The sequence below is a fragment of the Tamandua tetradactyla genome, chromosome Y, assembly GCF_023851605.1.
Source record: "Tamandua tetradactyla isolate mTamTet1 chromosome Y, mTamTet1.pri, whole genome shotgun sequence".
Classification (NCBI taxonomy): Eukaryota; Metazoa; Chordata; class Mammalia; order Pilosa; family Myrmecophagidae; genus Tamandua; species Tamandua tetradactyla.
The window spans coordinates 15,359,297-15,380,768 of NC_135354.1; the positions used below are offsets into that span (position 1 = coordinate 15,359,297).

The 21,472-nt window shown below is 43.1% G+C and overlaps 1 protein-coding gene and 1 long non-coding RNA gene across 2 annotated transcripts in view; one reads left to right on the top strand and one right to left on the bottom strand.

Annotated features, from left to right (window-relative positions):
* LOC143672531 (protein Shroom2-like) overlaps positions 1-21,472 on the top strand; it is a 118,366-nt gene that overhangs the window by 57,521 nt on the left and 39,373 nt on the right. Inside the window, 1 exon segment of the mRNA XM_077147132.1 lies at positions 9,045-9,172. Coding sequence (XP_077003247.1) covers positions 9,045-9,172 — 128 coding nt within the window.
* Positions 1-21,472, bottom strand: part of LOC143672557 (uncharacterized) — a 56,264-nt gene that overhangs the window by 11,480 nt on the left and 23,312 nt on the right. The window contains exons 2-3 of the long non-coding RNA XR_013169891.1: positions 14,117-14,592; positions 7,410-7,532 (exon numbers count right to left, since the gene is read on the bottom strand). This is a non-coding gene — a long non-coding RNA (uncharacterized LOC143672557). The remainder of the gene's footprint in view (positions 1-7,409; positions 7,533-14,116; positions 14,593-21,472) is intronic.

Consider the following 21,472-nt stretch of genomic DNA (forward strand, 5'->3'; position numbering starts at 1 on the left):
AACCTTGCTCTTAGAACATATCCTTACGGCATGTGTGTCCGCTTTAAGAGTTTAAACTTTGCGTCTTCATTTTCTATGCTGACTTTAAAATTAATATCAGGGTACTAACTGGATGTCTGTGTGACCATCAGCTCTTGTGTGCATGAGAATGTGCCGTTGTCAGTGATAATGATATAGTTGTCCCTTGCTGGGAGTAAAGAATAATTACAGGATTGACATGTAAATGATGCTCTCCTCTGTCCCAGGGTCATAGGCATCCCGGTGCTACACAAAGAGCTCTGTGTGTGATTATTTGAAAGGAAAGTGATGGGTGAAATGAGCCCTTTTATGGCACCCAGGAAACAATGGAAGCTGGACCCGAAAGCAGTGGGTCTGTAGTGGCTAGGGCCACGTCAGGCAGAGAGTCCCGTGATTCCCAGCCCAGCTGAGCCACCATTGCATTACCTTCATGTGGGCTTTAGATATTTGCTTACATTTTACTTGCAGATTTCTTTCGTGTTTTATAGCCCAAGAGCTATAAAACTAAGGAAAATGAAACAGGTTTTTATATTTAGACATATTTAACAAAATAGTAAATAATAATCTAAGCCACATAGTGTATGATTGCATTTATGTGAAATGTCCTGAGTAGGCAAATCCATACAGACAGAAAGCAGATTAGTGATTGCCAGGGGCTGAGGGCAAGGGGGGAGTGATGGCTCAGTGGGACAGAGTTTCTTTTTTGGGGTGACGAAAAGTTTCTAGAATTAGTGGCGACAGTTACACAGCCTTGTGACTACATTATAAACCATTGACTTTTGCACATTAAAAGTATGAATTTTACGACATTTGAATTATATCTCAATTTTCAAAAATCTAAGTCAACACTGGGAATCCACAAAGAGCTTTTTTTTTTTTAATGTAAAACTAGTCTGCATTACTCAAGTCTGAGAAATGAGGCTACAGCTCATAAACTTTGTAAAAAATGAGATGGGATTGTGGTAACATATACAAAATAAAATTTCCCATCTCAACCACCACCAAGCATACAATTCAGTGGAATTAATGACATTCACAGTGTTGTGCTACCATCACCACCATTTATTACCAAAGTTTTCCTTTAGCCCCAAGTAGAAACCTGCACCCTTTATGCATTAACTGCTCCCTGCCCCCTAACCTATGATCTATTTTCTCTGTAAGTTTAATATTCTAGCTGTTGCACGTAAGTGGAATTATACAATATCTGTCCCTTTGTGTCTGGCTCTTTCACACAACGTGGTGTCTTCAGGGTTCATCCATGTTATCACATTATCTATCACAGCTCCATTCCTTTTTATGGCTGAATACTATTCCATTATATGTCTACAATCTAATGGAATGTTAAACATTGCGTTTATCCATTCACCTATTGATGGGACACTTGAGTTGCTTCCATCTTTTGAATATTGTTAGCAATGCCCCTATGAACATTGGTATAAAAGTATCTCTTCAAGACCCTGCTTTTAATTCTTAGGAGGGGTATATATCTGGAAATAGGATTTCTGCATCATAACGGTAATTTTACTTTTTGAGGACCCACCAGTCTGTTTTCCATAGGGGCTGGTGATTACGCTGTTTTACATTCCTACCAACAGTGGACGAGGATTCCTGTTTCTCCATATCTTTGTCAACACTTTTAATTTCTGTTTTTTTTTGTTTGTTTTTTAAATAGTTGCTCATGTGACTATGAGGTGATCGCTTATTATGGTTTTCCTTTTTTGTTTCCCTAACGGCTAATGATATTGATTATCTTTTCATGGCTTACTGACCATTTGTATCTCTTCTTTGAAGAAATATCTACTCAAGCCTTTTGACCATTTTTAAAAATTGTATTTCTTTCTGTTATGAGTTATAGGAGTTCTTTATATATTCTGGATAATAAATTCTCATCAGATATGTGGTTTCCAGATATTTTTTCCCATTTGGTCAGTTGTCTTTTCACTTTCTTGTTAATGTCCTTTGATGCATGAAAGTTTTAAATTTTGATGAAGTCCTATTTATTGATTTTTTCCTTCATTGTTCATGCTCTTCATATGAAGTCTAAGAATATTCTTACTATTGCCTAGTATAAGGTCCTGAAGATATTTCCCTGTGTTTTCTTCTAAGAGCGTTAGCTTTTGCACATCCAGTTTCGCCAACACCGTTTAGTAAAGAGACTATCCTTTCCCTATTAAGTGGATTTGGCACCACTGTCAGGAATCAATTTACTATAAAAATGTGGGTTTATTTCTTACTCTTAGTTTTTTAGTCCATTGGTTTATATGTCTGTACTTTTGCCAGTACAAAGCTGTTTTGATTACTATAGCTTTGTGATAAGTTTTCAAATTAAGAAGTCCAAGTCCTCCAGTTTTGATCTTTTTTATTATGGTTTTGGCCGTTTGGGGCCGCTTGCCCTTCCATATGACGTTTCTGCAAAGAGAACTATCAGATCTTTGATTGGGATTGTGTTGAATTTGTAATTTACTTAATTTCTCACCAATATTAAGTCTTCTAATGAATGAACACAGGAAATCTACAGTAATGATTTGTAAGTTTCTGTGTACAAGTCCTTGACACCCTTACTTAAATTTACTCCTAGATATTTTATTCTTGTAGTTGCTATTGTAAATGGACTTGCTCTTTTGGTTTCCTTTACTGATTGTTCATTGTTGGTGTGTAGAAATACCACTGGTTTGTGAGTGTTGATCTTGTTTCCTGCCATTTGGCTGAATTCACTTACTAGCTCTGGTAGCTTTCTTGTAGAGTCTTTGGGATTTTTTAAATATGGGAACATGTCCTCTGTGAATAGGGATAGTTTGACTTCTTTTCCAATTTGGATGCCTTTATTTCTTTTTCTTGTCTGACTATCCTGGCTAGAACTTCCAGTAAAATGTTGCTGAGCAGTCATGACTGTGGGTATCCTTTTCTTGTTCCGGATCTTATGGGGAAAGTTTTCATTCTTTAACCATGGAGTATGATTTTAGCGATGGATTTTGCATATATATTATTTGGCATATTGAGGAAGATCCCTTCTATTCCTTGTTTTCTGAGTTTTTTATTCAAGAAAGGGTGTTAGATTTTGTCAAATGCGTTTCTACATCAATTGAGATGATTATGTGGTATTACACCGATTTTCTTATGTTGAACCACCCATACATTCCTGTAGCAAATGATATACTTGGTCATGATATACAGTCCTTTTAACGTGCCATTGGATTTAATTTGCATGTGTTTTGTTGAGCAAGTTTATATCTGTATTCATAGGGAATAATGACATGTAATTTTCTTTTCTTGAAATATCTGTGTCTAGCTTTGGCTTCATAGTTAGCTGGCCTCATAGAATGGGTTAGGAAGTGTTCCCTCCTCTTCAGCTTTTTGGAACAGTTTGAACACAACTGGTGTTAATTCTTCTCCGAATGTTTGGTAAAATTCCCCTGTAAAGCCGTCTGGTCCTGGGCTTTTCTTTGTGGGTAGGTTTTTGATGACTCCTTCAATCTCTTTGGTTAGGATTGTCTGTTAAGATCTGTTTTCGTCGTCGTCTTTTTTTAAATTAATTAACTAATTTATTTTTTAAACATAACAGGATACAAGCATGAACATTCTTACCTTATCATTCCATTCTTGATGTATAATCAATAACTCACAATATCATCGCATAGTTGTATATTCATTATCATGATCATTTCTGTTTTCTCCTTGAGTCATTGTAGGTAACTTGTGTGTTTCTAGGAATTTGTCCATTTCATCTAGGTTTCTAACTTATTGGTATACAATTACTTATGGAATTCAGATTTTTTAACAAGGAAAAAAGACAAAGGTCTGGATTTTTAGGTGCAGCTTCTCAAGTTTTAAAGTGATAAGTAACTGTAACTTTTAGAACCCTGGCCAAACGAAAGTTCTCTGGCTGTGGGAAGCACATGAGCCCCGCTGTCTGCATCTGTGGCACTTAAACCTAATTTAATATGTAGTGCTATTTAGTAGCGTGCATGCCTGCATAGGAGCTAGAAAGTATTCCTGTTTGAATGTATGCTAGCACTTCCTAGAGCAGCCTGTAAGGGGAATCTTCACTGTGAAGCTTAAGGATTGTCCCCCAGGGACTTAGGCTGACCTGCCTTTCTTTGGGCTGAACTCTCTGTTAGCTGTGCCTCTAAACCGTCCCAAAATGTGTGGCTTGCCCAGGGACGTCGTTGTCAAAGAAAGGTTCCTGCCCTGTTCATAGTCTTGGTACATTTTCCTGCAGCAGGGGTAGGCAGCACAGCAGGTGTCTGACTTCTGTCTTGGATTTCAACTGTATTAATGTTGCCATTTGGTCACCAATTCTACACGACTGTGGTTTTTATGTGTGTATTATGTTGAACCATATGAAATTGCCATTTTTATAGCAGAAAAAAAGTCAAATATCAGCAGTTTCATCTGGTTCCACATAATGGATTTTAACTGGAAGTTCTAAAGATTACACATTAAAAAAAAAGATGTTACCAAAAATCCAGAAGGCACCCTTGGCAGAGTAATTGTGAAGGTGAGCTTGCATTAGTGCCTTGAGAAAGAGTGGGTGTAAATCTGAGCTGGCTTGCCACCCCCTCTGTGGGGGCACGTGTGCTAGGGAAAGGGGCCAGGTTGGCCCGGAGCAGGGCATCGTGTGGAGCTTTACCCTTTCACCATCAATCCTGGTGAGAGGAACCCACTGGCTCTCAGCCCCCACTTGTCCCTCTAACTGGGTGCAGTATCTGCACTGAAGCCCCTCCACGGCTGCCCAGGGCCTTTCCCTTCCCCACCCGTCTCCCCAGCCTAAAGAAGGGAAAAAGGAAAGACACCTTGGAACCAAGCGTTAGTCAGCCATGCAGATGTCAGGCCGGCAGGACTGGTTCTGCCACCTTCCTGCAAAGTGGTTTGTGTATTTCTGTAACCCAGCCCTGCCTCTCTTTACCAGGAACATTTTGTTATTTTACCTCTCGGTTGATCCTGTGTCAGCTCCTCGAGTAGAATTAAAGGATCACAGTAATCTAGAGGGTGTTTTTAAATAGAAAATGGCCAGTGTCTGTGTCCAGTCTTTTTGCTCCCTCATTCCTCCACTATATGTATACCAGTTTTCCTCACACCTCTTCTCCTGACCAAATCGTTTACATCTCCTAAGGCACATCTCCAATCCCTTGTCAACCCCTTTCTGTCTGCAGGTTTTCAGTAGCTCCTTTATAGGTAGGTGTCTGTGATTCTCCCTTGCTCCATCATATCCAGTTCTCTGTCTTTTTTATTTTATTGTCTCCCCTGTGGTTGCCTAACTTTGAAGCGTATAAGTCACCAAGACAGGGTGGCCGTTGCTTGGTTGTAGCATGAGAACATAGGAGAACACAGGATGATGTAAATTCTGGTTCCCTGATGATTTTTTTTAGTAACAGCATGGGTTGGGGAAGGGGGTTCTTGGAAAACAAAGGCCTGGTTGTGAGAGTCTTGGGAGATAATTGTGCAGCCGAGGTTGACAGCGTCACTAAGATGTTCCCCAAGGCTAGAAGGGAGAGTTCTTTGGGAACGTAAGGGTGCAAGAATGGTTATTTTGTTCCCTTTCTTTTTGATCTGTGGAATTTTTAAATGGCAGGAATATCCAGAATATTTATGTCAATTAAAGATAGATGCCGATGTAATTTATCATGAGTATTTACGCTGTGAAGTCTTAATAGTATTAACACGGCATAATCTGTGCAACGATTGGAGCATCTTATAAAGCCCTGATAATTATGCCTTATGCTAAGAAACATTGATAGATGAAAACCCAAATTATAAGTGATAGATGACTGCTTAATTATTATGAAGCTGCTTTCTCTTTAAGAATAATGATCTCCTTTAAAAGTGTATTCCTACGGCACACTCAGCACCCAGATCTTGGTTTCTATACTGTTCTCCAGCAGAGGAAGCAGGGCTCATTGAGAAATGGCTGATTCTAATTGGGGTAGAGACATACAGAATGAGTGAGGAACATCTTGTAGTGCCACAAAGTACCGTACTGCACCCCAAAATTTTTTTTTAAAAGTCCACAACGGTGATTTGGCTGTGTCAAAGAGGCACGTGCAGGAGTTAAGGGAAACAGTTTCCAGTAGTCAAAGTTGTAACAGTAGGAGCAAAATAAAACAAAATAAAGTAGTTATTGGAATATAATCCAATGCATAAAATAAATAACTATGAATCCATAGTGATATAAATAAAGGATTGATTACTTTAAAAATGGGAGAGAAGACACAATGGGATACCATTTCACACACATGCACACACAGACACACACACACACACACACACACACACACACCCCATGTATAGCTATTATTGGAGAAAAAGAGAGAGAGAAAACAGAAAATAACAGTTGTTGACAAGGAGGCGGAGAAATCAGAACCCTTGTACATTGCTGATGGGAATGGAAAATGGTCCGATGCTATGGAAAAGTTTGGCAGTTCCTCAAAAAGTTAAACATAGAATTACCATGTGGCCCATCAATCCCACGCCTAGGTATGTGCCCCAAACAACTGAACGTAGGATCCAAACAGATACTTGCACACCATTTGTATAGGGCATTGCGCACCATAACAAAAAAGCCCATTGACAAATGGATGGATTACAAGGTATGGTCTGCCCATGCCATGAAATATTATTCACCCCATGGAATATTATTCACCCCTAAAAAGGAATGACGCTCTGATTCATGCTACAATGTGAATGAATCTTGGAGACATCATTTTGAGTGAAATAAGCCAAATACAAAAGGAAAACATTGCCTGATTCCACTTAAGTGAATTATCTAGAAAAGGCAAATTCAGTAGAGAGACAGTAAATTTGAGGCTACTAGGAGCTGGGGTGTTGGGGGCAGAGTGGGGGGTGACCACTTAATGGGTATAGGGTTACTGTTTGGGGTGATGGAAAAGTGTGGGTGATGGTAGTACCACATTGTGAGTGTAATTAATGCCACCTAGTTGTACACTTAAAAATGCTTAATATGGTAAATTTTACGTTATATAGTTTACCAAAATAATTTTTTTTTAATGGGAGAGAAGAGACAAATCTCTCGTGGACAAATCTCCTATGCAGAGGATGATTCTGAACAATTTGTGTAGGTCCTGTGCTCTCAAGGAGGTGGACCGTGAGCCCCCTCCTTAAGTGTGGGCTGCACACCACTTCTTCCCAAAGAATCCAGCGGTCGCAGGGTGGGGGTGGGAGTGGGAGAGAGTATCTCTACAGTGGAGAAACTTACAAACCTTGCCTCAGTCAGACATCAAGTTTAACCTCAACCAGGTTGATAATACATACGCTTGATAGGATGTGGTGGAATTAGCACGTGAGTTCTGTGGTCTTCCTAAACCCCTATAGCCCCATGTAATCATGAGTAAAACTTGAGACAAATCCTAGTTGAAAAACATTGTACAGACTACCTGACCAGGCTTCCTTGAAGCTGTCAAGGTCATCAAAAACAGGGACCATCAGAGAAACTGTCTCAGCCAAGAGGAGCCCAAGGAGACAGGCCAACTAAACGATGTGGTGGCCTGGGTGCAGTCCTGGAAGAGAAAGGGGACTTTAAATAGGAACCAAGGGAATCCGAATGTAGCATGGGCTTTAGTGAATAACTATATCAGTATTGGTTCATTAATTGTGGCAGATTTACCATGGCAATATAAAAGGTTAATAATAGGGGAAACTTATTATGGGGTATATGGGATCTGTGCACTGTCTTCTCGTTTTTCTGTAAATCTAAAACTGTTCTAAAATAAAATATTTATTTATAAATAGATTCTTACAATGCATCTTAAGTTACCCGATTTGTAAGTATTAGAAGTGCACTTTTTTGGCGGTGAGTGTGCTGGAATATTTAACCAGCCACTGTGTACGTGTCAGGTATGTATGACACGCAGTGCGTTGCGTTGCACTTGGAGGGTTGGGGATGTGGAGATGGGCGAAGAAGGACTGCCCTCTCTCAATGGTGGCAGCGTTCACAGGTGTACTACTCTGTGAGGAAAGAAAAAGTGGTGGTGAGAATGTGAGGACATTGGAGTTGAAGATACAGGTGTGAATTCTTGCTCTACTTCCATTGTGATTCCATCAGGCCACCCAGCCTGGCTAACCCTCCCTGCACGGTGGGGATAGCCATGGCAGTCACATGGGTTTACGTAACTCCTAGGTGGCTATCACACTAAAGGACCCCCCAGCACATGCCCAGGATCAAGGAGGTCAAAATGGCAAAAACAAACGTTTTAAGAAAGTTGACAGTAATACAGGAGATAAGGCAGAGTAATGATTTTTGTGTCAATGAGTAAGGTTTTTACATAAATGAGTAAGATTTGAAAATAATTGCTGTGAATTTAGTTGGGGTTGATGGGAGCACATTGAAAAAAATCCATCTGTGATGTTGGCCAGCCCCAGGCGCTTCCTGGGTGGAGGCTGAGGCCAGAGAGGGCTTGGCCTGCATTTGGAGTGGAGGTAGGGGGTGCAGGAGTCTGAAACGCAGACCATTGTAAAGTGACAAGCTGGGTACGTCAGTCAGGGTCAGCCTGCCATGCCTTTAATTGTCATCTGCCAAGTGCAGAGGTTCCGGAAGCACTTAGTGTGTTGATGGATTGCATTCCTAATCAGTGTGTAATAAACCCAAGAATATAGAGATGTAAATAGGCTATTGATTTTTTTTTTTCCACTTTGTTGTCCCGTCTGATTTTATTATGGTTGGGAGGGTGGAGGTTGACTCACATTACCCGCACATATGTGATCGTCTGGCATGGTAAAGAAGATAAAGCTGCCTCAAATTAGAGCTGTTAGCTTTCCAGGTTTCCCTTTTCAAACTTAAAAAAGGAAGACACCTAAGCCTTCGGGGTTTTAAAAGACAAGCCTTTTGGGGTTTGAAATGTGTTGGGAGCTGAGCCATCCCTTGGGGTTTTGAAAGACAAGCCTTTCGGGTTTTGAAGTGTTGGGGGCTGAGCCATCCCGCAGAGGTCGGAAGTTCTCTGGTGAAGTCACCCTCGCTGCAAACCGAGCCCCGAGGCAGGGGGGTTAAAGTTGAACTTGTCACTCGCCCGCAGCAGCGCCGGGCTCGGCGGCTGGGGGCAGTGCGCTCCCGAGGCCGCTGCTGCGCGCACTCCCGAAGCCCCCGCGGGCCGCGGCCGCGCCACTCGCGCTCCGCCAGGCCGGGGAGAGCGCCGGGAGGCGGGTAAGAGGCGCCTGGGTTCCTTAAGAAAGGCGTCAATTCCAAGACGGGAACGGGTTGACTAGCTCCTTGGAGATTTTTTAGGGAGTCACCGTAGCCCAATACCTCTTTTGTTCTGTCTCGAGGGGCAGGTTGCCGAGATAAGATGTAGGGAGATTGCAGACGTTCCCGTCGCTCATGGTTCTGCCCGGAGACGGGGAAGCCTGCCAGTGGGGTGCTGCTGGCGGGGCGAGCTGAGCGCTGCGTGCAGTCACGTATGTGTGCGGGCACACTCGCGGGGCGAGCTGAGCGCTGCGTGCAGTCACGTATGTGTGCGGGCACATTCGCCTGTGCAGCGTGGGTGCTCCGAGGGACACACGATTTCTGCAGCTTTTGTTTTCCCAGTTGGCTCGAAACACCTTGGAACTAGAAGGCAGCGCGTCCCTTGCAACGCACTGGGCTGTCGGCTGGGGCCCCGAGCTCATGGTCTTCCCCACCTTGCCGGGTCCCCTTCTCCCGGGTCTGTGGGAGCCAGCGGCGCTCACGGGAGTTCTGCAGAGCTGCTTTCCCTGCAGCGCGGGAAGACCAGCTTTCCTCTCCTGTCCTTTTCTCATTAAAGAGCAGTAAGAAACAGGCGTCTTGACTTTCGGAGCGATGAATGTGGATATTGAAAGAAAATGGTGAGTCGGCCAGATCAGGATGAAAAAAGCAACAAAATCAGGTGTGCATGTTTCGTCACGACAGATGCTCCGTGTGTGAATTCACACGTTGATTCCTAATTGCAACAGAAAATTGTAAAACGGGGAAAATGGTATCACTGCCGTTCTCAGTGTTTTCCAATTCTTTGATTTTTTCTCTTTGGTGTTAGTGATCGTGACAGTTTAGAGGCATGCCATTTCTTTAAGGTTTTTACTGGATGTAAGCCTTTTTGACTTTGATAAAATAAACACATTACTGCTTCTGGCCATGTTTTTAAATGATTGAAAAGTCTTTACCAAATGTCTGTTCTTGTTGCTTGTGGAGAGGATGCCATTTTCACCGGGAAATTGCTGCATTGAGATGTGGGCATACACACGGTTTGGGCATGCGTTTACTTTCCCACATGAATAGAAGTCATTTTGAAATGCATGCTTAGCGGTCACGCCAGTCAAAAGGGAAAATAGAAAAGGAGTTTGAAGAACATTTTCCACAATCTGTTTGGCAGCATTTTAATTGAACAGCCTACTGCCTCCCATCTTGGCTTAAGATTTAGAAAATGAATGTATGAAAATAATATTTTAGCATTTCATGTCAAATTACTGAGAATTTGGTACAGATTTGTTGAACGGTGGATATATTTCTTTTCCTTGCAAAAGAGAACCTTTGAGGGTATATTCTACAGGTGAAAATAATTCCATGGATGGCAGAAAGGGAGGCATGTCTGTACTATATTTTATGATGCATAGTGGAATATCATTTTAATGTTTCTTTTTCTCTCTCAGATACACACTCACTTTTTTTGCTGGGGTATTCTCATTCAGAGACATGATAAAAACACACATAAAAGCAATTAAAAAAAATCTTGGAAATAACCATAAATGTTTGCATGAGCCATGTATGTTACATGAGGGTTATCCTATCCAGCTGGCTTGACAAATAAGCCAAGGAAATGCACCCTCACTGCCGCTTGCGTTTAGATGGCCTGGCTGCTTCTGCAAAGACTGCCTTTGGATTTGAGGGTTGGGGCAGCTAATATTTTATATTGCTTTTAGAAAGTTGCCTTTAATTATCTTTTATAGATGTTAATATTTCATGAAAAAGGTCAGGGTGGGGAAGCAGAAGAAACAAGAGCTGGCATTTTGTGTCCACACTGACCAAATCATCTTTCCTGTGGTGTTTAACATTTGTACTTTATAGCTGGCTTTTCTTACAGCCAGGTCATTTCTGGGGAGGTGTGTCTATATCCCTGCATGTCTGAATGACTCCCAGAGTTACTTAATTACTCACTAATTGCAGAAATCCCTCCTCTGCTCCCCTTCTTAATTCCCTCAAGTTCACAGAGCAATTCCACATGTACATCTTGGGCTTCAAAAGGCAGGCGTTTGGTTCACTTTACAACTGAGGAACTGGGGCTGAGGGGGTTAAGCGCCCAGATGCACTCAGCCAGTTAATAGGCACACCTTGCAATGCAGCATTACTGAGTTTTAATCAGGTGGGTTTCTGCCAGTCTCTGACATTCAAAGGTCCTAGAGTTAAGCGTGGTATAAGACCTGAATAGAGAATTGGTACAAGATGATAAAGCTGTCCTGTGATTAACTTTTGCATCCAGTGCCCAGTGCAGCAGCAGGGCAGTGAGAAGGAATTCTAGATTGGGTTTGTCAGTAGACTCCACTTCCTGCCCCCAGGCTCCCTTTGGGGATGGCGTCAACCTACTTAGGTGCTCCAGTGGTGAAGACTGGAAAAGTCGCTTGCTAACAAGTGAGGTTTTCTTGGGTATAATTTACATAAAATTTATTGTTTTAAAGCTATCCGTTGGGCCCTTAAAGGTGGAAAAGTGAGCACATTTTCATACACAATCAGTATCTGAACTGTATTGGGTAAATAATTTTCATTTCCAAATATGGTTCAGCTGAGTAACCATAATCCAGCAATTATCTGAGGTGTGGGGATTTTCTGAATTCCTGTTTACATACCATTGTGATGGAAACAAAACACTTGAATCAAATAATTTCCAACAGAGTTGCCCAGAATGCCATATAGTCAAATGACTTCCTAAGTCATTACCTTGACTGGTGTTCTAGAGAGCTTGCGCTTATACCGTCTGGGTTAGAGTTTCCCACATTGTGCCCTAGAGGGTCTTTTTTTTTTTTTTTTTGCAATTTTATTGAGATAGAGTCACACAGCACACAAATCATCCAAAGTGTGCAATCACTGACTTACAGTACCATCACTCAGTCGTGCATACATCTCCATGATCAATTTTAGAACATTTTCATTACTCCAGAAAAGAAATAAGAATAAAGAAGAAAATCCGAATCACCACATACTCCTTATCCCCCTTGTATTGTTCAGGGTTCTCTAGAGAAACAGAACCAATAGGAGATACTGTAAATACGAGATTTATGAAAGTGTCTCACACAACTGTGGGGATGCAAGAGTCCAAAATCCTGAGCAAAGAGGCTGGAAGCTCCAATGCAGGACCTTGATAGACTCCACAGGAGGGACTGGCTGGCTGAAAAAGAAATGCAAATTCTCTCTTCTCCCTGAAGTCTTCAAGTGATTGGATCAAATCCAACTGATTGTATTCTCTTGTTTGTAGAAGGCATACCCTTAGTTGATCACAGATGTAATCAGCTACAGATGCAGTCACCTAACTGATAATTTGATAAACCAGCCTTCTGGTTTATCAACCAGTCACGAAATATCCATGCAGTAATGGTTTAGGCCTGGGCTTGCCTGACCAGACAACTGGGCACCACCTCCTGGCTAAGCTGACTTTTTTTTTTTTTTTTTTAATTTTTAAAAATTTTTTTTATTAACGGAAAGAAAGAAAAAAGAAAAAAAAATAAAAATAAAAAAAGAAATTAACACAACATTTAAAAATCATACCGTTCTACATATGCACTCAGTAATTCTTAACATCATCACATAGATGCATGATCATCGTTTCTTAGTACATTTGCATCGGTTTAGAGGAACTAGCAACACAACAGAAAAAGATATAAAATGTTAATATAGAGAAAAGAAATAAAAGTAGTAATGATAGTAAAAAACAACAACAAAAAAACCCTATAGCTCAGATGCTGCTTCATTCAGTGTTTTAACATCATTACTTTACAATTAGGTATTATTGTGCTGTCCATTTTTGAGTTTTTGTATCTAGTCCTGTTGCACAGTCTGTATCCCTTCCGCTCCAATTACCCATTATCTTACCCTCTTTCTAACTCCTGCTGGACTCTGTTACCAATGACATATTTCAAGTTTATTCTCGAATGTCCGTTCACATCAGTGGGACCATACAGTATTTGCCCTTTAGTTTTTGGCTGGACTCACTCAGCATAATGTTCTCTAGGTCCATCCATGTTATTACATGCCTCATAAGTTTATCTTGTCTTAAAGCTGCATAATATTCCATCGTATGTATATACCACAGCTTATTTAGCCATTCTTCTGTTGATGGACATTTTGGCTGTTTCCATCTCTTTGCAATTGTAAATAACGCTGCTATAAACATTGGTGTGCAAAAGTCCGTTTGTGTCTTTGCCCTTAAGTCCTTTGAGTAGATACCTAGCAATGGTATTGCTGGGTCGTATGGCAATTCTATATTCAGCTTTTTGAGGAACCGCCAAACTGCCTTCCACAGTGGTTGCACCATTTGACATTCCCACCAACAGTGGATAAGTGTGCCTCTTTCTCCGCATTCTCTCCAGCACTTGTCATTTTCTGTTTTGTTGATAATGGCCATTCTGGTGGGTGTGAGATGATATCTCATTGTGGTTTTGATTTGCATTTCTCTAATGGCCAGGGACATTGAGCATTTCTTCATGTGCCTCTTGGCCATCCGTATTTCCTCTTCTGGTAGGTGTCTGTTCAAGTCTTTTTCCCATTTTGTAATTGGGTTGGCTGTCTTTTTGTTGTTGAGTTGAACAATCTCTTTATCCAAGCTGACTTTTGAATTTAAGCATCACGGTCCACCCCTTGTCAACTTGGCACCTATATACATCACTTTAAACCATACTTAATCTCTAAATAGAACACAATAGCAGGCATATGTTTTACCTAACAATACCCAACTGTTCTTCATACAAGCAGAAACACACTAAATTTCTCCAGAATAGACTACACATCCTTAGGCAACATTCACTTCATATCTTGTATCTTAAATACTATGGCATGAAGACTATAACTTATGTCATATAAGAAGAAAACAAGACATTTGCTTTATGTACAAATACAAACATACTTCAAACAAGGAGGAAATATTCATACCATCATAGTCCTCGTTTCTGTAACTGATCACGTGGTCGTCGTTCATATTTATCACCACTTTCTTCCACTACCCATTCCATGTTCCGTTTACCCTCAGAGGCACTTCAGCTGGCTGTGGTTCTTTGCCTGGTGGGGTGACTCAAGCCTTCATTCCTGAAGTTCTGGACTATTAGTAGCCCTGGCTGGATTGAGTTGTTGCAGTATTCCATTGACTTGAATTACAGGGCATGGTTGTACTAAGAGACACCCTAGGGGATCTCTCATTCCAACAAATCTCTTCTTTACCTCCATTGTGTACTTGCAGTCCTGTTTCCCCTTGAAATATACAGTATTTCCCCAGACTATACAGTAATCCCCTTCTTTTCCTGTTGATTCAGAGGCATGAGAAGACCAAAATGACCAGGTGGCCACTTCCAATTCAATAGAATCAGTGTTGTATCTCCTGCTTGGAGCACTCCTCCTTTTGGAACTGTGACCTGTAGATAGCAGAGATGAAGGTTTCAGGGACAGGAAGCAAAAATTTTCCTAGTACATCACTAGGGGTGATGGTGAGTGGTGCCATTCCCATTTCCACCCCTTGAATCTCGGACCCATGAATCCTCCTGTGGGAGAAACAGCACCATACAGTGGATGCCAATTCAGAACAGACATGGCCTCCTGAGAACACTGCCCCAGCTCTGCAAGGTATCACCACCTAGTTGTCATAATAATTCTGTCTTCTAAAAGGTGTTCCACCATTCTGTCAGCCCAGCTGCCTCTGGATGATGGGGAACATGGTAAGACCAGAGAATTCCATGAGCATGTGCCCTTTCCTGCACTTCATTTGTGGTGAAGTGGGTTCCTTGATCAGAAGCAATGTGTTGTGGAATACCACGATGGTAGATAAGGCATTCTGTAAGTCCAGAGACAGTACTTTTGGCGAAAGCACTGTGTGTAAGGAAGGCAAACCCATATCTGGGGTATGTATCTATTCCAGTTAGAACAAATCGCTACCCCTTCTGTGATGGAAGTGGTCCCATGTAATCAGCCTGCCACTAGGTAGCAAGCTGATCACCTCGGGGAATGGTGCCATGTTGGGGACTGACTTGGGTCTCTGCTGCTGGCACATTTGGCTCTCAGTAGTGGCCATAGCCAGGTCGGGCTTTGTGAGCGGAAGTCCATCTTGCTGAACTCATACATAACATCACCACCATGATGATTTTGTTCGTGAACCCATTGGGCAATGACAGGAGTGGTTGGGGAAAGAGGATGACTTGTATCCACGGAATGGGTCACCTTATCTACTTGATTATTAAAACTTTCCTCTGCTGAAGTCAGCATTCACATGGGACACAGACATCTTCATGTTTTTTGCCCACTCAGAAAGTTCTAGCCACATATCTCTTCCCCAGACCTCTTAGTCACCAATTTTCCAAACATGCTTCTTTGAAGTCCCTGACCATCCAGCCAAATCATTAATAACAGCCCATGACTCAGTATACAAACACACCTCTTGCCATTTCTCCTTCCAAGCAAAATGAACAACCAGGTGCACTGCTCCGAGTTCTGTGTACTGGTAGGATTTCTCCTCACCACTGTCCTTCAGGGATATCCCAGAAAGAAGCTGTAGTGCTACAGCTGTCCACTTGTGCGTAGTACTGCATACATGTGGGTACTACCTGCATATCATGCAGAACTAACTGAACCAAGCCCAAGTTTTCTCTTCCTCAGTCAAATGACTATAAGGAACTCCCCTGATTGGCTACTCAGGTCTCATGGTAACTTGGTGGCCCATGGTTAAGCATTCATTCTCTAAAAGGCCAACTAACAGGCCAAAAACTGTTTCTCAAAAGAAGAGTAATTCTATGCAGAGGATGGTAAGGTTTTGCTCCAAAATCGTAAGGGTCTGCATTGTGATCCTCCTATAAAGGCCTGCCAAAGGCTCCAGACATCATCCCTATTTACGACTGACACTTCCAGCACCATTGGATCTTCTGGATCATATGGCCCAAGTGGCAGAGCAGCTTGCACAGTAGCCTGGACTTGTTGCAGAGCTTCCTCTTGTTCTGGTTCTCTGCTCAAAATTAGCAGGTCACTCAGTAAATGAGCTTTAGTAGCACATCCAAATGAGGAACATGTTGTCTCCAAAATCCAAAGAGACCAACTAGGCATTGTCCTTTTTTTGTTATAGGAAGGGCTAGGTGCAAAATGTCTTCACCTCAGAAGAGATATTTTGACATGCCGCATACCACTGAACACCTAGAAATTTCATGGAGGTACAAGGCCCCTGTATTTTTGTTGGATTTACCTTCCATCCCCTGACATGCAAATGCCTTACTAGTAAGTCTAGAGTAGTTGCTAATTCTTGCTCACTAGGTCCAATCAACATGGTATCATCCATATAATGAACCGGTGTGATGTCTTGTGGGAGGGAGAAACAATCAAGTTCCCTACAGACAAGATTATGACATAGGGCTGGAGAGTTGATATACTCCTGAGATAGGACAATGAAAGTATATTGCTGACCTTGCCAGCTGAAAGCAAACTGTTTGTGATAGTCCTTACTAACAGCTTTTGAGAAAAAAAGCTTTTGCTAGATCAATAGCTGCATACCAGGTACCAGGGGATGTACTGATTTGCTCAAGCAACGATAATTCATCTGGAACAGCAGCTGCAATTGCAGTCACCACCTGGTTGAGCTTATGATAATCCACTGTCATCCTCCAAGGCCAAATAGGGAGAGTAGAATGGGGATGTGGTGGGAATCACCACCGCTGCATCCTTCAAGTCCTTAAGAGTGGCACTGATCTCTGCAATCCCTCCAGGAATCCAGTATTGCTTCTGATTTTCTGTGTTGCTAGGTATGGTGGCTTCCACTTGGCCTCTCCAACATAATGGCCCTCACTCCATGAGTCAGGAAATCAGTGTGGGGATTCTGCCAGTTACTGAGTATGTCTATTCCAATTATGCATTGCAGAACTGGGGATATAATCTCACAGAATGGTGTGGGGACCTGTTAGACCCACTGCGAGATGGATCTGAGCTAAAACTCCATCAATCACCTGACCTCCTGACTGGTGGACCAAAGTGACATTTTGGGTGTCCTGGAATTAGTGTCATTTCTAAGCCAGTGCCTGGCAATCTCTGAAATATCTGATTGTTTCCTTTTCCCCAAAGCACAGTTACCTGGTAAAAGGACATAAGGCTCCTTGCGGAAGGCTGGGAGAAAGATTTACAGTGTAAAATTTGGGCAGTGTAACAGGGTCCTTCCCCAAGGGTACCCAGCTCTCCCCTCATTGAAGGGCTGTGGGCCTATAAACCCTCTGAAGTCTGGAATTGATTAGGGAGCTGTGACTTTCTGGATTTATAATTCAAGTTAGACTTCTGTTCACTTGACCTAGAGCTCTTCTGCTTATACAGCTCAAACAAAAATTTAGTAGACTGCCCATCTGTTTTACTTTTAGGTACCCCATGATCTACTAGCCAATGCCATTAGTCTCTGCAAGTCAGTTTATTTTGACTGCTGCTTTGAGTCTGCTCTTATGGCAGCCACACCCACGTTATCTATGGCAATTAACTGTTGCCACCTGGCTTCTGTGAACTCAAGATCCTGTCAGCCCCATTGCATTTCAGGATTCCAGCTCAGGGACAACACTTCCCATGGTAATATCTGAACTACAGAAAAGTGCAGCTACAGTGCTCCTCAGAGACGATGGAGCTAGTCTCACAAATTTATTCATCAGAGTCCTTGTAAAAGGTGTGTCCTCTGGGCATTCCTGGGGTGTGTAAGCAGGTCTTCTATGATGAATCCATTCTAGCATTCCAGTCTGTCTCAGCCTTTGGATCCCCTCATCTGCATTATACCAGGACCATTTTGGCATTTCCATCTCAGGTAATATATCAGCCGTCTTTTGATCCATGTTTTAGCCAACCACTCAAACAAACTGTAAATTCCCTTTCTAACCTCTCAAGCTACAACACTGAGTCCAGAATCTCTGCTTCGTGGGCCTATATCAGTAAATTCAGCCTGATCCAACTTTATATTCCTTCCATCATTATATCCCGCACCCTTAATATCCACTCCCACACATATTCCCCTGATTTCTGCCTATATAAATTGGAAAACTCTTGCAGTTCTTTTGGAGTATAGAGTACCTCCTCATGGGTCACACATTGTACCTCACCTTTCAGGGCCTGTTGGATCTTAAATCTAGTTCTAGGTCTAGAAGAAAAGAGAGGTGATGGGAGTGGGTCATGAAAAGAATTAGAAGTGTCTTTCAAGCTAAGTACCTCAGGGCATTCTGTTGCAGTTTCATCTGGGGAAGCAGGATTAATTGATCCAGCTAGAGGATTGAGGGCTGTTTCTCCAGGGGAGGTGGTTACAGGTTTAGCAGGCACTAAGCGTTAATCTCTTTAGGTGAAAGTTGGGTGGGTCCGCAAAGACTGTGGAAAGTGTTTTCCTTTTCCTTACTTCTTTTTCTTTGCTAGCTCCTGGCATTCAAGGAAAGCACTGTCATAAACCTAGCTGGATTCAAGCTGAAGGAACACAAGCCTCAACATCTAAATTCCAGCAATAACATGTTAAAATATCAAAATGTCCAGGTTTCAATAAAAGATTACAAAGCCTATAAATAAATAGGAAGTGATGGCCCAAGCAAAGAGGAAAATTGAAGTATTAGAAGCTATTAATGAGAATGACCAGACCTGGGACATTCCAGAAAAAATCTTTAAAAAAATGGTCTTCAATATGCCCCAAGAGTTAAAGGAAAACGTGGGAAAAGAACTAAAGTAAATCAGTGAAATGATAGATGAACACAAACAGATATCAGTAGAGAGGTGGAATTATGAAAAGGAGCTGAGCAAAGCTGAAGACCACAGTAAAAAAATTTTTTAATTCCCTAGAGGAGCTCAGTCCATAGATTCAAACTGGTCAAAGAAAGAATCAGTGAACTTGAAGCTGAAGCAGTGAAAACCATTCCATCTGAAGAGCAGAAGAAAGAAAGTATGAAGTAAAAATGAGCAGAGCCTGAGAAACCTGTGGACACCATCAAGCATACCAGCATACTCATTGTGGGAGTCCCAGGAGGAGAAGAAAGAAAGGAGCAATGAGAAAATTCAAAAAAATAATGTTTGAAAACTTCCCAGATTTAATGAAAGACAAGAATGTATACATCCCAGATGCTTAGTGAACTCCAAAACGGACAAACCCAGATAGACCCATACCAATGCATATTATAATCAAGCTGTCAAATGCCAAAGATAAAGGGGGAATTCTGAAAGCCACAAGAAAGAAGCAACATGTCATGGACGAGGGAGTTGCAATAAGATTGTGTTGATTTCACTGTGAAACCATGGAGACAGGAAGGTAGTGGGACGATATATTTAAAGTGCCAAAAGCAAAAAATTGCCAACTGAGAATTCTATGTCTGGCAAAACTGTCCCTCAAAAATGAAGATGAGGGCCGGGCCATGGTGGCTCAGCGGGTAGAGTGCTTTGCCATGCCAGAGACCTGGGTTCGATTCCTGGTGCCTGCCCAACAAAACAAGGAAAAAAAAATGAAGGTGAACTTTCCTCTTTCTCCGCCGGCGCTCCCGCCACCATCTAGCCCTCCTCTTCCCCCTTCTCCGCCAGCGCTCCCGCCGCCATCTAGCCCTCCTCTTCCTCTTTCTCCGCCGGCGGCGCTCCCGCTGCTGTCTAGCCCTCCTCTTCCCCTTTCTCCGCCAGCGCTCCCACCGCCATCTAGCCCTTCTCTTCCCCCTTCTCCACCGGCGCTCCCGCCGCCATCTAGCCCTCCTCTTCCTCTTTCTCTGCCGGCGCTCCCGCCGCCATCTAGCACTCCTCTTCCTCTTTCTCCGCTGGCGCTCCCGCCACCATCTAGCCCTCCTCTTCCTCTTTCTCCGCCGGCGGTGCTCCCGCCGTCATCTTGCCCTTCTCTTTCCCCTTCTGCTCCGGCGGTGCTCCATCCGCCATCTTATCCTTCCCTTTATCCTCCTACTCCAGCGGCTCTCCAACCACCACCGTGCCCTCTTCCGCCTTCACCGGTTCCTCCGCCACCGTCCTCGACAGCCTTGCCATCCTCACCTTTCCTCCTCCAGAACAGCTACTAGGGGAGTAGAAAGGATTCAGAACAGCTCCCGGAGCCACGACAGAGATCAAAAAGACAGCGTACCCCATCCTAGAACGGCTGACTGGCTGGGAGAACCCACTCCGGTGAGATCGCCGAGGGGTGCGGGCTTCCCTGGGCGGGGCAGCAAGCGACCGGAGTCCCTCCCCTCCTCCTGCCCGGGCCAGCTGGCAGAATTGGGCAGGCGGTCCCCTCAAGCCACGGCGGCTGGCGCCCCCACCACGTGCGGCCCCCCGGACCAACTGAGAGAATTGGATCGGAAATCCCCAGGCCGCGGAGAACGGTGACCGGGGGGTCCCTTCCAAACATATGACTCCACGGTCCGGCTGGGAACGGTGCACTCTCCCAGGCCGTGGCGGCTGGCGCCCTCCTGCCACGCTTGGCGCCCTGGGCCGACTAGAAAATTTGGACGGGCGCTCTCCCGGGCTGCAGCGGCCGGCGACCCTCCCCACGTTCGGGCCCCCGGGCCAGCTGGCACTCTTCCAAGATGCTTCGGCGGGCGAACCTCCCCTACGGCGAGAGTTTTCCAAAGTTAAAGGACCCACAGCACCTTTTACTGGTGGGACCCACAGACGTGTGCCACGAGCGCCACCTACTGGGCAGGATAAGAAAAACAGAACCCAGGGATTTCACAGAAAAATCTTTCAACCTGTTGGGTCCGACACCCAGGGAAATCTGACTAAATGCCCAGACGCCAGCAGAAGATAACGGATCACGCTCAGAAAATTGAAAATATGGCCCAATCAAAGGAACAAACCAATAGTTCAAATGAGATACAGGAGGTGAGACAACTAATGCTGAATATACGAACAGAAATGGAAAACGTCTTCAAAAACGAAATCGATAAATTGAGGGAGGACATGAAGAAGACATGGGCTGAACAAAAAGAAGAAATAGAAAAACTGAAAAAACAAATCACAGAACTTATGGAAGTGAAGGATAAAGTAGAAAAGATGGAAAAAACAATGGATACCTACAATGATAGATTCAAAGAGACAGAAGATAGAATTAGTGATTTGGAGGATGGAACATCTGAATTCCAAAAAGAAACAGAAACTATCGGGAAAAGAATGGAAAAATTTGAACAGGGTATCAGGGAAATCAAGGACAATATGAACCGCACAAATATACGTGTTGTGGGTGTCCCAGAAGGAGAAGAGAAGGGAAAAGGAGGAGAAAAACTAATGAAAGAAATTATCACTGAAAATTTCCCAATTCTTATGAAAGACCTAAAACTACAGATCCAAGAAGTG